We start from the raw sequence: 20,458 nt of genomic DNA on the forward strand, positions 1-20,458 counted from the left end.
TATGTTTGTGTAACCTGTAACACTACTATAGAAATACCCTGAGAGAAAGAGAAATTCCATTTTCAGCTTTTAACATTAGTCTTGGGCAACTCTATTGATTATAATTAAGTTACACTGTATTGTACCTTCCTGAATAAAATTTGACTAAGTCTCACTATCCAAATAAGCAAGTAATGTGTATGGAAAATCTTCTGTATGTGGACTTTTTTTTTTACTTTAAATCAGATTCAAACTTAAAGACTGAAATACTGATCAAAAATTATGAGGGGTTTTTTTTAAGCCTAAACTTCTATGTTTAAGTATTAACCTTTAAAATAGGATTCCGACCTTGTTTCTCAGCAAAACATGACCTAAAACTGAGAACTTAATTCCTTTATCCTGTTACAGAGAATACTTTCTTAGATTTCTTTCTTACAAACATTTCAACACAGCATATAGTCTTACCCAGTCTGGCAAGGAAAAAGTTTCATTAACATCTCTTTTCTACAGATCTTTTCATTCAATTTTTATTCTAACATTTCTGCACACTGTTTTAAATGTTATTTTTAAATATTTGCAGTAGTGTAAATTAGAAACTTGGATTTGTATCTCTCCTGATTCATCTGAAGATACATGTGAAACAACAACCATGAATTTTGAATGCAGTGATACTGTCAAAACAATCAGGAAAAATATTGCTGATTTTCCAACATATTGAGCAGTTATGCATCTGAAAATTAGATCTTGCTAAGAATGTGCATGACTGTCTTCCTTGATTCTAGAGACCAGGGTTCTCTTATGTGAAATTACAGAGTAAATGGAGACAAAGCACTCGCCCCAATTTTAGTATCCAAAGACTGAAGCAGCAAAACTAGTGGGGGCCTTTGAAATCAACACAATTTGCTTCCTCCAGACACGCTACAACGTTGTTTTCCCATTACAAGAGTCATTCATTACCACCACTCTCTCTGCTATTCAAAGTAAAGCACGGGATAGAGATGTAAAGAAAGCATGCTGAGCTGCTAGCAGTGAAGAGACACGCTAGATACCATCTATGGTCCATCAGTTGAATTGCAGCTGGTAACCAAATGAATCAACCAAACAAAATCCAATGCAATAACCTGTCATTAATACAATAGAAGAGAAATAACCTGGCATCCATCATCAGCTCCTTCAGTCACTCTCCCTGGCTCAGTAGCAGCCTTGTGTCCTCTGTAAAATACACAACTATTTGCCCACTGTAAAGAGCAAGGATTTGGCACATCCTGCCCAGCTGTAGCCTATAAATTGCTGGGCAACACACAATGCTCATTGAAACCGCTTGAAAGCAATGTGAATTAAAACAAAAAAAAAAGTCAGCAAAGGGAGGTGATTCGGGGAAGAAGGACAGCAGTCTGCAAGCATATGACAATGTACACATATAGATGGCTCATTTGCTTGCAAGAAAATGAGAATCCATTGACAGAACAGAACAAAGTTCCTCTTCCTTGTGTTGGTCTCTTCCCCCTAGTATCAAGTGACAGGACAAGATGGCCTCAAGTTGCAACGGGAGAAGTTTAGACTGGATATTAGGAAAAATTTCCTTATGGAAAGAGTGGTCAGGCATTGGAATAGGCTGCCCAAGGAGGTGGTGGAGCCACCATCCCCGGAGGTGTTCAAAAAACATGTAGACCTGGCACTTCAGGACATGGTTTAATGGCCATGGTGGTGTTAGGTTGACAGTTGGACCCTATGATCTCAGTGGTCTTTTCCAACCGAAACAATTCTATGATTCTACAATTCCTTTGCTAGAGAATGCAGCAGGAATTTAGTTTGACAGACCTCTCCCAGGTTATTGCTGCCCACTGCTAAAGCAGCAAACATTTGGCAAATGCCACATTTTCCTGCATTTGAGAGCCCAACAGGAACACCTTTTTTCCAAAATAGCCAATCCAACAAACGGCATCACTGACCAGAAAGGAAATTAACCCTTTGACACAAGAAAAGAAAGACAGTGCATGGCAATTCTAACTCATTTTGGATCAGCTGCTATTTTTAATAATCTAATCTATAAATGAACAAGTTATTTGTAAGACCAAAAAGAATTAATTTTCTCTCCACAAAAAACATGTGAGACCCAGTGCTGCAAAGCTAACAAAAACCCCAATTTCATGGACCCCAGAAAGAAAAGCCAAAGGAAAACTACAGAAATCTTTGAAATTCAATATCTTGACTCAGGCTGCCCCACTACATGGTCCTTACAGTACAAGAAAAGGAAGACCAGCAAATGGTCTTTCCTCTGGTATTCAGTCCCAGGTTCTGGTAACCAGCAGTTTAAAGTTTTCCTAAGCTGGTGATTGCATCTGATGAATTAGGATCACCATGCTTAATTACCTAATTCCTCTTTAACCTATTTACACTTATAGCCTCCATAATATCCCAAATCACTTGCACTTGAATTCTGTACTTTGTGGCAGGAGTCTTTCTGCCTTGTTTTCAACTTAGTGAATGTCAATAACATCATCAATCACTATTTCTGCTATAATGCAATAGTTAGTTTTTACTCTGTATTCACTTTTTATTTTTCACAACATCATCTTTCGGCATGTGGGAACTGCTAGTTCCTGTGCCTTCAAGAGTTCCTGTTTGAAGTAGGTCCAACTGTCCTGGACCCCATGGTTCTTAAGGGCTGCTACCCAGCATACTTTCTGAATAAGCTGCTTAAACAAGCTGAAGTCTGCCCTCCAGAAGTCCAAAGTAAGGGTTCTGTTACTGCTCCTCCTGATTTCCCTGCATATTGAAAACACCACTATCTCATGGTCGCTGCACCCTAGACACCCTCCCACCATCACATCTCCCACCAGCCCTTCTCTATTTGAGAATATGATCCAGACCTTACAGTTCTGAAAGCTCAGAGAAAGTCCAGTCTTGAGTTTCCAGCACTCAGAGTTACCATCAATGACATTATCTGAGACCACTTGAGATGGTGACTCACTACCACATAAAAGCTTTGGACAGGTCAGATAACATTTCATACTCCTCATTTTTTCTTGAAGAACAAAAAAAAAAAAAAAGGAGTGCTCTTTCAGAACAGAATGTGCTCTGAAATATTTTTTATATTGTGTCCACATCAGCAGCCACTCAGCTCTCACCTTCCCTAAACACAGGCATACACTTTTGTGATGCACAAGCAGCAACAGTGGTGCAGAAGGAAATGCCCAAGTAGAGCACAGTATTGAAAAGAAGCACAACCCAGACAGCAGAGAGAAAACCATCCTAGAGAACTATGGAATTTGTTATATAAAAAAGATATCCAAGAACCAGCATGACTCATTCCAGAATCACAGAACAGTAAGGGTTGGATAGGGACTCTGGAGATCATCTACTCCAAACTCCCAGCTAAAGCAAGTTTACCTAGATCAGGTTGCAAGCAACACATTCAGGCAGGTTTTCAAAGTCTCCAGAGACAGAGCTTGTGAAGCCTCTCTGGGCAGTGCTCAGTTCCAGTGCTCCATCACCCTCACAAGAAAGAATCTTTTCCTCATGTTTAGATGGAACATCCTGTGTACTAGTTCATGCTCATTGATCCATGTCCTATCACTGTGCACCACTGAAGAGTCTGGTCCCATCCTCTTGATATCTGCCCTTTACATATAAGCATTAGTAAGATCCCCGTTCAGTCTTTCCTTCTCCAGACTAAACAGACCCAGGTCTCTCAGCCACATAAGAGAGATGCTCCAGTCTCCTAATCACCCTCGTGGCTCTCAGGTAGTTCCCTGTTCTTAAACTGTATTACAGGTGCAGACTCTCCAGGTCAGAGTAGAGGGAAGGCAATCCTCCCTTGACCTGCTGGCCGCACGCTTAATGCACCACAGAATTCCGCAAAAGCACACTGCTGGCTCATTGTTTATTTGCCCACCAAGACTCCAAGGTCCCTCTCCATAGAGCTGCTTTCCAGCATGTCAACCCCTGTATTGACACATAGGTTTATTCTTCTCTTATTCTAGGTGCAGGACTCTACACTTGCCCTTGTTGAACTTAGTGAGGTTCACCTCTGCAGAGCTCTCAGAGTTCCCTGTCCACATCTCACTGCATAGCGATGTGCCAGCCACTCCTCACAGGTTTTCTTTAATCATCAAATTTGCCAATAGGACACTCTGCTCCTTTATCCAGGTCAGCGATGAAGATGCTGAACAAGACTGGAACCAGTACTGACCCCTGGGGAGCACCACTAGCCATAGGCCTACAACTGGACTCTGCACCACTGTCACATTTTTGGTGATCACAGCACTGATGTTTTCAGTTTCCATCTCTATCATGAGAGCTAAAATCTTGCCTGTTTCATTTCTACTATTAAATAAAAATCTTGAATATAGGTGGTTTCTCAGTGTTGAAGCTACAATGTTTCAAGATTACAGCAGAAACAAGAGAAGTTGACCATAATGATTTCATGCACCATCAATTTCTTGCGCTTTTCATTATACTCACAAGCCACATGCACGTTTTGGACTGCTCACGTTCATAACACATCTGTAATCCTAATGACTTCCAAATGACAGAAACTTCCCTGTCACTTGTACTCCCAAACCTACCAATCAAGAGATCTAAAATTAAACACTTGACAGTTGAGACTGTGAAGGAATCGAGCTGCTGACTGTGGACAGAGTTGCTTTCCCATTCCAAACAAGAAAAGGAACTTTTCTTTTTTTCCTTTTCCTTTTGTTAATACAACAACAGATTTTAACACTTGCTGGAAGCTGCTTTAAGGCTTAGAACATTGTAATAAATCTCAATGTGATTTTAATGCCTTGTGGTCATTAGGAAATACTGAGCACCTGCCATCTCAAAACAAAGCCTGGGTTTAGATAACTCAAATGGAGTACAACTAGTACTAGACAACAGTATTAATAACAAAACCAAAGAAAAATGTACTTAGACTGGTAATTTTGGAAAGCTGATAACATGCAATTGAATCAAATATTTGCCATCAGGCAGAAATTTCAAAATATTGTTCCCATTAGAATGAAAAATATTTACAAATATAATATGGTCATAAAACCCACACCCTTTCTTAAGATACAAAAAAACCCTGCCAGAAAAATACTAAATGTTAGCAAGATTTAAAAAAAAAAAAAAATCAGTTACATTATGGACCAAATAAAACACACACCAAAACAACGACGAGGAGAAATACTGTATCGCTCATACTCATTATAAATCAGTACTGTTTTCTTATATAAACTATATCAGCAGCAGAAATAAACCTGTTCTTTGCAATGAGAAATTAAAACCTGTACTATAACTGCGAAGTATTAACACTGCTCAGGGGAGACCTCATTGCTCTCTACAACTACCTGAAGGGTGGTTGTAGCCAGGAGAGAGTTGGTCTCTTCTCTCAAGCAACCAGCACCAGTACAAGAGGACACAGTCTCAAGCTGTGCCAGGGGAAGTTTAGGCTCGAGGTGAGGAGGAAGTTCTTCACTGAGAGAGTCATTCGCCATTGGAATGGGCTGCCCAGGGAGGTGGGGGAGTCATGATCCCTGGAGGGGCTCAAGAGGGGATTGGATGTGGCACTTGGTGCCATGGTCTAGTCATGAGGTCTGTGGTGACAGGTTGGACTTGATGATCTTTGAGGTCTCTTCCCATCTTGGTGATACTGTGATACTGTGTTACACTACTGCGTTACACAGATGATTTATCAGTACTTTGGTTTTGCTCAAGACAATCTTGTCAGACTTATTTTAATTATTTATTATTTTTTAATTCATAATGGAACTACTATACAGTTATTTATGTAATCACTGTGACAAAATAATTTGAGACTCAAAGATTAAATCATAGCAGATAGCAGAATGACAGTTTCTGAGTTACAGTATTTAGAATGAGATTAACCATAATACTCTAGATTTTTTTAAATTTTATATCTATAAAACAACACTTCCCCTAATCCATAAAACTTGCTATTTGTTGTGTCAAGAAAACAAAATTTTATTAGCCCTTTTATTTTTTCAAAATAAAAGCACAAACTAAGAGGTCTTTTTAATTTTGTCCATTCAAAATTTGTAATTATTATTATTTGCACTATTACAGCAAGCACTTTATGTGATTACAGCCATAATGGTTATGCTGCAATAGTGCAGTAATTTCCGTGAGCAATCAGGAGAGTAACAAACTAGAGAGAAGTAGTAGATTTTATTATTTTTTGCATTACCAGAAATCTACTTGCTTGCAGTGAAGCCCATAAATAAGTTTTTTATTCATATGTGTACCGTCCTAGCTCCAAAAATGGTGTAGTCATGGACCAGGACCCCTTCATGATAGACCCTGCATCCAACCAGAACAAAACCACAGTCCTCATACCAGAAGGTTCATACAATTTTTTGCCTTAACAAAAAATACAACCACCTGAACTTTGTGGGTCATTTACAGCATCTTATCCATGCTGTAATAAACTACTGTTTATTCTTGCATGATGCCAAGCACAAGGTAAACCTACCTTGCATTTACCTTAAGGTCAGCACACGCAACAAAGGAATTAGAAGACAAGGCTCGGGTGCTACAGCAGGGTTTTTGTATACTATCCTTTATATGTCAGTCAAGAGAGAACTGATAGACACAAATTAATTTTGATGAGTGCCACAGTTAACAATTTTAGTAGCCTTAAAGTCACTAAGAACTGGTTTTGTAGAGATTACCTTTATCTAAAGGGTTGCTCTAAATATGAGACAACTTCTGGAATGATAATTTTTAGACTTCAGGAACACTACTTTCTCACCAGACCCTCTCAGTTCCTACACTGGATGCTCCATTATAACCTACATTCTTTGCTATATTACCCAAAACATTTTAAGTCATTCACACAAGAATAAAAAAAAGTCAAACATAAAAATACATTTTGTCAAATTGTACACACTTCTGGTTTAGTAATAACTTTCACTACCTGCCCTCACCTTAACATTTTCATATTTTTCTTTGAAATACTCTTTTAAGAAGTTTAACTGTTTTCATACACATACACTGACAGGTTGTCATATTTATGGAGAAATTTGGGGGAAAGAGGAAAGGTAAGGTAGGTTTGGGGGTTTTGAGCTGTAATATAATGGGGGCTTGCAAGATGTAATCCTGTCACCCTGTACATCTCACTGTAATTGCTAATGGTGCCTGTAGCAGAAGTTAGCCCAAAGAAAGTCTCTCATGGTGATTACTGTGGAGATACTGAGTTCTCAAAACCATCACTTTTTCTCCACAAACCTGCCTCTGTCAGCTGCACAACCTGTTAATTCATGCATAGCCTTCAGTGACAGACAAAAAGTGTTTTGCTGTTTCTGTTATTTTTGCTGAAAATTGGCCAATGTAGAAGCACTGGACAGAGAAATAGAAAAAAAAAATCATAGTTCACAAATATTCAGTGAAGAGTTACTAGGGTTTTGCACATTCGTTTCTTAGGTTTCTCTTCAATTGATCTTATCCACTATGGAGGTAATTGTAGTCCTGTGAGTTAGGTGAGGCTTCAGTGGGTACTGCACAGCAGGGGTTTTTTTCAATCCATTCCCTTACAAGATGAGGACTATAGGGGGCCATTCCAAAGGCAAGAAGCACATCTGATGCTAATGAAGAAAGTCAACTGGATGGCTACAGAAAAAAACCGGTGAGGTTAAGCATGAAGTCTTCTTCACTGCTTAGTATTATTTTTGAGTGCACATTCACCTATTCTAGATTCATTGATATATATCTCTCAAAAAAAGATATCAGATTCACCTATCAGAATTTTCACAAGAAGAATCCCAGAGTATGGAACATAACTATGAGTGCTTTTACAGCTCACTGCCACATTTCATTTCAAAAGCTATTATTATACTGCAATAAAAACAAGTGGACATAGTGAAGTATTTCACTGTAACACAATCATTAGGAGAAAACAAAAATAAAACAAACAAAAGAATAAAGTGGAAACTTTCTAAAATAGAACAATATAGTCAGTCAAGTCATGTCTTTTCAAATTAAAGGGAAAGGATGACAGTAATTGAAGGAGATGGATAATATGGATTACAATTTAAGTTGTGAAATTTTCTGCACCTATGTTAAATTCTCAGAACACAGTAGGCTTGTGAGAATTTTTATTTGGGAGAATACTTTTGGAACTTCTAAGAGTGTCAACTTGTTTCTGAGGACAGTGTTAAGATAGCTGGCAGCAACTACTGCACATATTTGGGGCTTAGTACTGTGTCCAGTTCTGGGCCCCTCAATTCAAGAAAGATGGTGAGTTGCTGGAACATGTCCAGAGAAGGGCAACAAAGCTGGGGAGGGGTCTGGACCACAAGCCCTATGAGGAGAGGCTGAGGGAGCTGCAGTTGTTTAGCCTGGAGAAGACAAGGCTCAGGGGAGACCTTATTGCTGTCTACAACTGCCTGCAGAGTGGTTGTAACCAGGTGGGGGTTGGTCTCTGGTCCCAGGCAACCAGTCACAGAAGGAGAGGACACAGTCTCAAGCTGTGCCAGGGGAGGTTTCGGCTGGATGTTTGGATGAAATTCTTCCCAGAAAGAGTGACTGGTCATTGGAATGGGCTGCCCAGGGAGGTGGTGGAGCCACCATCCGTGGAGGTGTTAAAATAAGACTGGATGAGGCACTTAGTGCCATGGTTTAGTTGATTAGATGGTGTTGGGTGATAGGTTGGACTTGATGATCTCAAAGGTCTTTTCCAACCTGGTTGATTCTGTGATTCTGTGAGGGGGTGGAAGGGAAATTTTGTACTATAAATTAATTTAAAAGATCAATACATATAATAACTCCTCTGTCAGCACAATAATGTACAGTTCTGGGACACTGGTTCTATTCTGGTACTTAACTAAATAGGTCACAAAAATGATTAAAGGGAATTTTTTAAGTATGTTAAGTTTTCTCTGGAAAAGACTACAGACTATGAACATTTTCAAGAAATCAAGGTCTAAGAATGCCCACTCCTGCACAGGCAATATGAAATTATAATTTTTGTAACATTCTTCATGCTGTAGGTTATACCAGGAGAATGTATCTCCTTCCTTACAAATTTTCAGATCATAAACTTCCAATATGCTTGAAATGCTGGTAGTGCAATCTCATTAAAACTGTTCTGAGTTATTAGTAGTTATTATATCAAACTGAGTTATATCAAACTTTATCCATTCCTGCTTGTGCAGAATATGTGAGATTTTTTTTTAACAGGGATAATAGTTCAGTCACTTCTGCATTGCTATTTAAGCAGTCCTAGCAAACAGTGTACCTCTAATTTCAACCTTGAACCCCAAAGCAAAGAACAGAACTCCAGAGCAAACGAACAGCTAAACTTTGCCATTCAAATTCTCATCATTATCAGTTAGCTGCAGTTCAAATGAAAAATATCAACTTCCTAGGTTTAGCAGAGTATATAGTTTATGGATTTAGCTAAAAAAGCTCAAGATTCCCTTTTGTTTTACGGCTATTGTAATGCTATTGTAATAAGCTTTGTCTTATGAGATAAGTTGATTAAATAACTAAACAAGAATGAGAATGACGTCTTCAACTGTACTGAACTTAGCCTTGAAAAAAGATTTATATTTCTACATCTGTGTGGTAGTTTTAGGCTGAAAGTTAATGCTGGGGAAAACCTCAACCCACCACAACCTGCTGTTAGACTTTATTGATGGTTGCATGGGAATTTTAACAACTTCCCCAAACTGATTTTAGACATGATGCTGCTGCTTAATTCCCAATAGAAAGATTTCATACTTTTCTGTATGTTTCCTGTATGCATTTCCCAAAAACTATTGAACATCTTAATCTGGGAGGAAACAGATCAATACTTTTCTGAGTTGCATTTTAATAATATGACTGAGAGAGTTGCTGTTTGGCTCTTGGGAAACTGTCAAAGATACAGATGGATGCATCTTTGGTCCAACCAATCTATGAAAGACTACAAGATTCTACCCCAAGTTTTTTTTTCTGCTTCGTTTTACAGAATAAATACAGCTTTACAAAATGAAATAGCTCCATGTTAGTATTCAGAAGCTTGCTGTTTCAGTCCATAAACAAACAGAATGGAAAATTTTACTGAATCTTACAAATACTGAGCACAGCAATACAATGTAGCCATTTTTTATTTCTAGTCTGTATCCTATAACCATAAATCAAATTAGTCTAATTAGGCAGTAGCGTTTTCCTGAATCTTGAAATTAAAAATGCTTGAGAAGAAAGAACAATGCAGAAGTTACTTTTATTCTACTATGGATTCTCTTCTTTAATTCTATAAAGAAAAAAAAGACATGAAAACTACTAGTCAGTACCAATTAAAAAAAAAAAAAAAAAAAAAAAGGTGTAAAGCATTTAGAATTTGTTACACAATCTCCCTGATGACATCTTTATTTCCTACTATAAACATCCTTGGCACCACATAAGCACCACAAAATATTCACTGGGAAAGATACGGAATCATGGTGCTGCTGATGGCTGCGTTCTCCTAAAATAAAATCCTTGTACACACTCATATGTTGAGAAGGAAGTTTACATGTACATATCATCTTCCTCTACAGAAATGACATGGCACTTTACTGTTGAGTTTAATGACATCACTTGCCAGACTAATTGCAGTTTAAGTATCTATTTTTGGGTTTAGTAAGAATATAATAGCAGGGTTTGGGGATTTTTTTCCATCTTTACATAGTTTCAGTGACTACAAATGTCTCTAAAGATAATCTAGTGCAATTGTTAGTGACTGGTATCTGGAAGAATTCCTCAGAACAGTGATTTCATATCAGCTTTTCTTGATCTATAGCATTTTGACTACTTTTAATATAAATTTACAGAAAAAGGTGCAAAATGATCCCAACCTCTTTCCAAAAATCAACATTAATCTGTTGCTGGCATTTCTGAGTGAGACAGCTACAAGAAGATTACTCCCAAAGAAAGTCATTCTGGAACTTCTCGCAGCCCTACTGATGCAGACAGAACCCTATGTTCTTTAAAAGACAGCAGGTTTCCATGAAGCTTTAAAAATCTACATTTAAGATTAGCATTTTGCTGATACAAATTAATAAATAATGCTGTGGTTTATATTTTTGTATGGTTTTAAAACCTGCTGCAATCACAACACTGCATGAACAGTTGGCATATCTCTCTTTTTGATACACTCTCTGAATATGTTGATAGTAAATGTTTATAGTAAATTCAAGATTCAGGTGGATTTAACTGAAGGTACATAAACCAGAGAAACTGCTTTCTCCTCAGTCTGCACATAATATGCCATCCATCTATAACAGTCTTTCCAAAAAGGCAAGAGTAAGCCCTTATCACAGAATGAAAGACTGGAAGAGGTCTTCCAGTGCATCACTCAGCCCTAATTCAGCAATTGAATACACATCTTTTCTGCAAGATATTTGTCTCCATTATCCATCTGTAAGAAGAAGAGAGATTCCAGAAATGTACCAGACAATTTATTCCACCTGTTTCATTGTCCTTAGTATTAGACAGCTTTTCTTAACACCCTTTTAATATTGCCTTTTACTAGTCATAGAAATACAGAGGGATGTGAGAAAAAATACAGTCTTTTTTGCAGCAGCTGCCTTTTGCATACTAAAAATGCATGTCTCTATGGTCAAGCTAAGGAATCTCCATTTCTTCAAATCTTCACTCACATTTTTTAGGCCCATGCTGATTTTTGTTGTTCTTGACTTGCTCTCCAGTTGCTATTCTTCTCTCAACACATAGTACAGTACTAACCAGCTTACACATTACAAACACCAAATACTACTTTATGTACTTTGAAGACTTATTTTCTCCTAAATATGCTACTGGACTTGTTTCTTTACAGCATGTTACTGCTTATAATGGAGAACTTGAAAATCTCAATGTATCTTTCATTATCTCCACTGGATTCCAAAAATCTACTTATCATCAACTTTGCAATGTCTCATTATAAACAAGGTGAAAAGGCTTCAGTAGGTGGACAGGGAGATCAGCAAAGATATGGAAGAATCAGGATTCAAGATCCTGTGGCTGTACAAGGCCATGAGCTGGCTTTCCTCCTTCTGTTCCTCCATTTCTTTCCCCCACACCATAACCACATCTGTTCGTCCCCATGCAATTTAAACAGCACCCTCTTTCCTTTCCTGTCACTCATCCATAATGTCTTCAGTTTTTCAAGTCTGCACAAATCTCTCCACACTCTCAATTTTAACGTCATCTCACCCTGCAACTTTTTTCCCCCACCCCAAGATACTTCTTTGCTTTATCATCTCTTCTTTCCCCTCGCCTTGTTCTATCAACCCCCTTGTAGAAATGGATTTTAACCATCTTTAAATATGCTAAGCTTACTTTTCACTTAATGAGCATAATTGTTAAACTTCACCAATGCTGACAACTGCATGGAATACATTCAATCTTCCACAAATTTGGACTAAATAAAAATGGTATTATTACTGCAGAGTCTGGGTTTTTTACAGTGCAGACCTGAACATACATGTTACAGTGTGCTATAGACATGAAAGGAATGTGATATGCTTATGGCTTTCTCTTCTCCTATCAGATACACAACTAATTGTTCAAGACGATTTACAGTGGATTAAGTTTCCCCTCACCTGGTTAAATCCTCTCATCCACTGAGGTTGTAAACATTACTTATTTAAGAAGCATTAAAAGATGTTAGTGGAAGCATTTTGGTTTGTAATTATTTTCTTTTTTTTTTTTAAAGGAAAGTAGAAATGGAAAATGAGATTATTAACAGAGGAAATCAAAACCCTGTATTTAGCAAGCAGAGATGGTGCAGGAAACTCAAACATAGACACATTAAAGTGACAAGATTTCCACACATTATTTCTACTTTTCTGTATTTTTGCACAAAAAGGTTGCCATTTATTCTTCAACAATAACACCACAGCATACCATATCATCCAGAGAGATCTTTTTTAAACATGGCATTGGCAAACATAAGCAGAGGAAAGGTATAAATAAATATTTCTTCCAGATCTGTTACTTCATTCTAGCACTTTCCTGATTTATTTTGTTTTCTTTTCACTCAGAACTTGGAATCAGGCACTAAAAAATACCAGTGCAGCAATTCAGTCCTAAATTTACACTTATAATTAGGTCTTGGGATTTTATTTCCAATGGTGCCATTATCCCAGTACTCATCTTGAAAATGAAGTGCTGATTCAGTATCTTTTCAAAAAGAATCGCATTCCTGTAGTCATAAACTTGTCTTAATCATTACTATAATGGTGAATTTTGATGAATTAACTGGGAATTAGTACTGTTACACAAACTCTGGGGTCAGGCTCAGCCACCCATTCTCATAATGAGCAATGCATTTCATCTGCAAGTCTCATCAGAGGTCCCACTCAGCATTAACAAAAGCAAAACAATTTGGCCTGTTAGTGTGAGCAGCTTCCCACACTCACCTGCTACATTAAAAATAGCTACTACCCAAGATCTCGCTATACCCTTCTCCCACGTAAGGGGCCTAAGCAGTGATAACTGCCTGCCACTTGCAGCAGCAGCAGGAGTACTAGGTACAAACAACATCTTACCTTGTGCACATATATCACATCATACAATACTGCATGCATACACATTATATTGACCTGTGGACATATAACAGCAATGTCATGATTTATGGTCTTGCATCTACCAGATTTTAAAGATAAACAAACAAATAAATACATAAAACAGGTTCTGAATTTGAAGATGGAATGAGAAAGGTGAGAAAATACAAACTTAGAAAGGAAGAGTCAGTTTGGTTTTACGTATGTGGGTTTGATTGTTACCTCAAAAAACACAGGAAAACAACATGCCAAACATGAACATGATTAACAAAAAACATCCGCACTTTGCTATACCTCCTCCCTATACCTGAATTGCCTAATTTCTGTCACATAACCACATTTTGATAGCAAATTTTTACTTTCATACAAAAGAGATCCCAGACAGAAACAAACACTCTACAAATAACTTTTGCTACAAAAACACCAGCCTAAATTATTTGCAAAATAATTTACACACAGTGAGGTAACATGTACGCATGTACACAAAGTAACAATATCTGGCCCTTTGATTAAAAATCAACAGAAGATGGTTGCAGAAAAGATCTACAGATTGTTCCTCCTTTTCTGTAAACAAATTATGGCTCCTCAGCAATCTCTCAATTGCTCACAACAATTTTAAAGCATTTCAAATAATGATACTGGAAAAATATACTTGATGAGTGAGGTGGTTTAAGCCTTAACTGGAGTTTAATCTACCAAAAAATAATCTGGAGTCACTTTGGAAGTAGGAGAAGTAAATTTTTTAACTATATATATGGCAATAACAGGGGGGGTTTACAAGGGTAAGGAATAAGGACAAATAGGATGGCCTTGTATCTCCCTCGATGTGTGTGGATTTCAGGCCTTTAGAGAAGCATGGATGCAGCAAGGAGAAAAGATCAGGCCTGACCACATGGCAGAACGAGGAGGCCAACAGCAGTGATGGGTCCCTTCCAACAGGTGAGGCAGGAGCAAAGAGAAAGAATGGCTACCACCACCTGCCCCCCCCTCTTAATAGTCTTTCTGGACAGGAAGGGGGAGCAGAACAGACCAACTTAAACTCAGGGGACCCCTCATCCCAGGAGGGAGAAACCACGTCCACCTGGATCAGGTTTCTTTCGTCCCCTGGGGGAAGCAGGGCTCTGGCAACCCTCACGACCACCACCCCCCGGGTGGTGTAACCCAGCACAATGAGTGATAAATAAAACATTAGATGATACAGAAATCATACAAGTCTGCACTTTGTTACCTGTCTAATATATGTACTGCACAATAAGATTATATCTGCATTTTCAAGGGCAGTTTCAACAAATTGTTTCTAGATGAACAATTTCCTTTTTTATTTTCTACAATACTGCACTTATAGACAATTTGCAATAGAGTTCCAGTAACTTTCAAATAAATTTGCCAACACTGAAATAAATTTAGAAGCAGTAGCCCAACTGTTAGCAAAGATGCTGTTGCTGGGTAAGGTCTCCAAAAGGAGTTTGTGGAGACTGATAAGGAAATAATTTAACTGTTCAAAACCACAGGCAACAATGTATTTTATCATTTTACAAATTGCTAGGGATTGGAGTTTTTAATTAAAAGCTTGTATAATCAATCAATAACAACATATGACTAACGCTACAATAAAAATAGATTCCACTCCCTACAGACTCTGGGATTTTGATGGGAAATTATATTGAGGCTTCACAATCTCTGAGCACCACCAGAAGATAAAATTAATCAATGACTGCATTTGCTATCTTTTTACTATAAATAACAATTAAAACATATCATGTGTTACAGATTAAAAAAAAAAAAAAAAAAACACACACAAAAAACAAAAACTCTATTGCATACATCCCAAAGCCATTAGACTAAGCCTTTGAAGGAAACAAGCTCGGCTAGGAATCCGCCTTTCCATACCCAAAGTCTACTGAAGTGAGGCGATGGTTGGGAATAGAACTGTATCCACTTAGATTCCTGTTACATTTGTTTCCAGTCAAGATAAGGATTGATCCCTAAACCAAAAGTATTCTAAAGGTACTGATATGCCACAGTGTTACCTCCCAGACTAACAGTGCTGAAGTCAGCAACAATTCATTCTCTTTCAACTTTGCCGTGACTACAGGAACAAGACTCTCAAGACGGCAAAATCTTTCTGCCTTACCACATGCAGAGCTCAAGATATCAGCCAGGCCAAGCCTGCCACAGCACATACAGACAGAGCTTGATGCACAGAGAAAATGCCACCAGGACAGAGAAATTTGAAAGACTGTAGGAGCTGTGCCTTTACCATCATAGTGGCAGAAAAGCAGTGCTGCCTTGCGGCCCTGCAGAGGCCCTTTCAGAAACAGTGGGACTAAAAGAGGACTGAGGAGGAGGACATGCCATAATATGTATTACATGGCGTACAGAAGTCTCCCTTCCCTACCTGAAGCAAACACAACAGCTGCCAAAGTAGTTAACTACAGTAAAAATGAGGTGGGGACCAGGCCACAGACTCAATAGCCAACACCATTGGTAGAGACCTGCTGCAGTCAAGAGCTGCAGAAAGAGAGAGAAAATTCTCCCCTCATCAGCACACAGGAAACACTATCTTCTTTGGTCCTCTCAACTACAGCAACAGTCTTTTTTTACTGTGCCCAGCCCTGAAGTAACAAAACATAAAGCTAGTCAGCACCAAGCCATCCTTCAGAAATTGCACCTTCTGAAAGCAAACTCCTTGGACTCTCTGCATGGCAGCTGTCACACAACCAGACAGTGACAAAGCAAGGCCAGCAAAGTAGGCTAGCAAAGCGTGAGCAAGAGTGCTAACAGCTGCATACTACCACACTGGTGTGAAACACTGAGGACTAAGCCTTCCACAGATTCAGCGATCACAAAATACAGATGGAAACTGGATTTAATAACAAAAGCAACTTGGCAATTGGTCTGTCCATGAAAATGATAGGACTGTCTTCCATTCCAGTGTCAGAAACTTCAAGAGCAGCAAGTAATAAGAATTAATGATTTCTAAAAGGTATCCAAAGAGCAACAGGAAAAGCTGTCCCAAGGACCACATGGAGAAAGAAGATGCCAGCAATAAGTTTACACTGTGTTGCAACTTGCCCCCTTACTGCAAAAATGGACCACATGAACAGATGATAAGAACAGACCCTATGAAAAATGGGCCTGCACAAGTGCATTTCATTAACCTGTGGCATCTAAGATTTGCCTCTTTCAAGCATTGTCAATGCTGTGCACTGCTCATAGTGCTCACACAAATACATTTCAGGAGCCAGAAAAGCCTCTGCAAACCTATGCAGTGTGTTCACAGAGATGCGTACGCACAGACACTTGTTCATGTACATGAGAAGACTTCTTCCTGCCCCAGACAGACTGATTTCCAGGGCAAGGCAGGAACCACCATTCATAAACAGAATCTTAGTATGAGATCAAAATCAACACCCACACTTACACGTTGTATGCATCTAAAAACCTTATGTTTGTGGGAGGCCAGGAACGAAAGAGGGTCCCCACTGATCTAACAGTGTAAAAAGTCCCCCACCAACTGACTCCTTTCCTACCTGCTAGGGAAAGGCTGCCCAGCCTCAGCTGTGCAATCAGACAGTGTTCAGAGACAAGGGTGCACCGCACACCACCCCTTAGGCAACCGTAACCCCACGGACCACCAGCTCCACGTCTGAGTACAAGAAACTATGACACCGCGGCATGAAACAGAGACCGGGATCCGGCGAGCGACAGACCCTGCCGCGCAAGTGCCAGACTTCAGCAGATGCCTCTGCGGTCTGCAAGCAACGGAGGGCCAGCGACTTGCCCCAGCCCCGGAGAGGGGTCCCCATGGAGCAACCCACAGCTGTTAGCTTCCCAGTGCTGCCCCACCGCCAAGGAGCTGAGAGACAAGGGGAAGCCTAAGAATGGAGATGTCGGAGGCAGGGGGATGTGGAAAAAGGGGGGACCGAGGGGCAGAGGATGCTTGAAGCGGGGGGAGCCGAAGGGCATAGTGTTTGCCCAGGAGGACACACCTACACACGCACAAATGCACACCACTGCATCTCCGAGCGCCCTGGCGCTCAAACGCCACCGCCACCGCCGCATCTCACGGCACCGGAGAGAGTCAACCTGCTTCCCCACGCACCGCAAAACCGCCTCCGACCACCAGCACAACCCGGCAACGAGGGCGGGTCCCCGCGCCCCCCTCCCCAGCTGCCTCCCCGCGAGACGCGTCGCACTCCCCCGCGGCCGGGGCCGCGCTGCGGCAGCCGTACCGTGGGTAGCAGCGGCTCCATCTGCGCCCCTTGGTCCTGAGTCTCCATGCAGCGGCGGGGCCGCGGCGGCGCCCTCCCCGCCGCCCGCCCGCCGGGGCGCGCTCCCCGGGCTCTGCAGGAGCCGCTGCGCTGCTCTGGACTACGCGCGCCGCCGCGCTCCCTCCGCGGATCCGGTGGCGCGCAGGCAGGAAACGCGCGCCAGTCACATGGCTTCGCGCACCGCCAGCCCTGGCACGGGGGGAGGCAGGAGCCGGATCCACCTGCGAGATGCGAACGGATCCCGCCGCTGCCCCCCCGCGGCGGGGCGTCAAAGGCGGGAGGACTTCGCTCCTGCACCTCTACGCCTGCAGGCCGGCTTCTCCATGCGTGAGCTCCTCCATGCGGCACCTTTCCTCCAGCGGGCTCTGCCCAGGCCCCACGGCCGAAATGAGAGTGGGCTCCATGTCCAAAGGCGAAGAATCTGGGAGCAGAGGAACCGGACCCCACAGACCCCCGAGCGGCACCACTGCAATCAAGACACGGCTCGAGACTTCAGCACCTTCGGCCACATTCCCCCTCCCGCCCCAAGACTGTTGCTTCAGTGCAGTCTTGGGCCAAGGTTCACTTTCATTTAATTGTTCAAAAGAGCATCCAAAACCCATGATCCCCTGCTTAGTTCTGTCAGCTAGGACCCCAAAAACACGAAAAGTTCAAAGTAGAGGTCTGTCCATTCTCTACTGAACTATTCCAATACAAAAATCCCCGCCATTCCCTTTGACCTGCAAATTATCAACACATAGCCGGTTACCATAGCCTTCTGGACACTATTTAATAGGAGTCTTACCTCATTCTTCACCCAATTTTATCATTCAAGCCTGACACACATTTAGCTTCTTCTTGTCTGTCTGGTTCTGCAACACAGTGGTTACTTTTAGACAAACTACACAAACGACTGTAGATGCCTAAATTTGGCTATCCACATGAGCATGAGGATAGCTGAACTCCCACAGTACTTGCATTATTAAGAAGACAAGCACAATGCAGAGTACCAAGACAGCTGAGCTAGAGAAGTTCTCATTCATCACTTCCCAGCACATCTTACCCTGAAAAAAACATGCCCATCTAAACCTCTGTACGTAAGAATCAAAATTAAGAGAGACCTGACTAGGAAAAAGTAAACACCTGTATCTCCTTCTAAATACTGATTTCCTTGCCAGATCCATCCCTACATTTCAGTTTTCCTTTGCAGTCTAAATGTAAACTAATAAATAGTTTCACTGAATCTGATTTAATTTTATCTACCACGTTTTTCAAATCTCCTGAAGATCTTCCAGGTAGTACCTCAGCCAAGCAAGATACAGTGCTAGGGAAGCAGTATAAAGGACAGAGGCATCAAAGCTGGTTCTTACAAAGGAGGTGCCTATTTTTGGGAGTTGCAAGTGAGAATTTGGCCTTTGTACAGTGATACATACATGTAACACTGTACAGAAACACAGATGAGGCTACAGTCCGGGTTCTGGGACAGAAGCCAAATGTGTATTTTTATAACATGATTACTGATCTATAGTCATGAACATAGAAGGCCATTCAGGTCACTAGAGGTAAGGCTGTGTCAGCATTTGTGCAGTAAACCCCTATTTGGAGGAGCTTATAATTAAGCTATAAAAGTCATGATGAAGCATGGAAAGGAATGTGTTTAGAAGGGATTTTCCTTCTTTAAATAAAAAAGATTTAAAGTGAATATGCCACTTGTGAAATCAGGAAGACCAAAAGCTGCAAGTCTACAGGCAGCTATTTCAATGAACATTAGTATAAGCATCCTTAGTCTTCTGTGTCTAAATATCTCAAGTTTGTCCAAGAACATTTTTTTAATAAGGTATTGTAATACATATTGCAATATGTATTGCAATGCATATTGCAATGGCACTGATACATCCTTCACCCCTCAAAAGATTCCCCCAAAACACATTTATCCACACATACATATCTAAAAGCAAAGCCCCAAAATAAGTCAGATTTTACAAAGACCTTGAGGAAGGTAAACTGTTGTATACATAATTCCCCAGCACTTCACAGCAAGAAAAACGAGCACCATTTTCATCAGCTACAGATGAGTTACTGGATGGGCCATCAAAACAGAGTCAGGAACAGTCATGTAATTGTTTTTGCAAAGGTTCTTTGTCAGAGTGCTTTATAGTGAGGAGTTCACTGTTATTGAATAACAGAAGTGGTAACTACATTAACAAACCTCCTCAAATTATTCTTTATCATCCTGCTCCACACACATAAAAATATCACAGATCTCCACAGTTATAAAGCCAAAAATTAATAGCCAAAGTCAAAGTACAAGTCATTTGTTTGACAGCTGCGACAAACATGCTTCAATATAAAGATCCAAAATATTGAACCCAAAAGCTCCAAAGCCAGAGGCTTTAAACATACAAAAGTGGAAGAACATACACGACTGAACTGAAAGTACTGTTTTTAACAAAACGTAACTAATTTTTGTCAGTAACATTTTTTTTAGTAGAATTATATCACACCAAAGAGGAAGTAGTATTTATTCTTGAATTGCATTATAATTGAATTTGTATTCTGTTTTCCCTTTCTTTGTGTTGGTTTCTTTTACTGTTGCACCTGATGTGAACCATATTCATGTCAGAGCACATCCAGCCATTTTCTCTTTTGCAGTACTACTCAATTACAGTACTAATACCACTTCTCATCCCAAGAGAA

General features: G+C 40.2%; 1 protein-coding gene across 2 annotated transcripts in view; it reads right to left on the reverse strand.

Moving 5' to 3' along the window:
* Nucleotides 1-17,893, reverse strand: part of SLC4A10 (solute carrier family 4 member 10) — a 167,587-nt gene extending 149,694 nt beyond the window's left edge. For both annotated transcript variants that reach the window (XM_068138761.1, XM_068138763.1), the window contains exon 1: nucleotides 17,744-17,893. In XM_068138761.1, coding sequence (XP_067994862.1) covers nucleotides 17,744-17,791 — 48 coding nt within the window. In that variant the 5' untranslated portion in view covers nucleotides 17,792-17,893. The remainder of the gene's footprint in view (nucleotides 1-17,743) is intronic.
* Nucleotides 17,894-20,458: the final 2,565 nt, after the last annotated feature.

This window comes from Melanerpes formicivorus, unplaced genomic scaffold (assembly GCF_026170545.1).
Source record: "Melanerpes formicivorus ecotype bairdi unplaced genomic scaffold, bMelFor1.0.p_v2 SCAF_5, whole genome shotgun sequence".
In the NCBI taxonomy this organism is placed as follows: domain Eukaryota; kingdom Metazoa; phylum Chordata; class Aves; order Piciformes; family Picidae; genus Melanerpes; species Melanerpes formicivorus.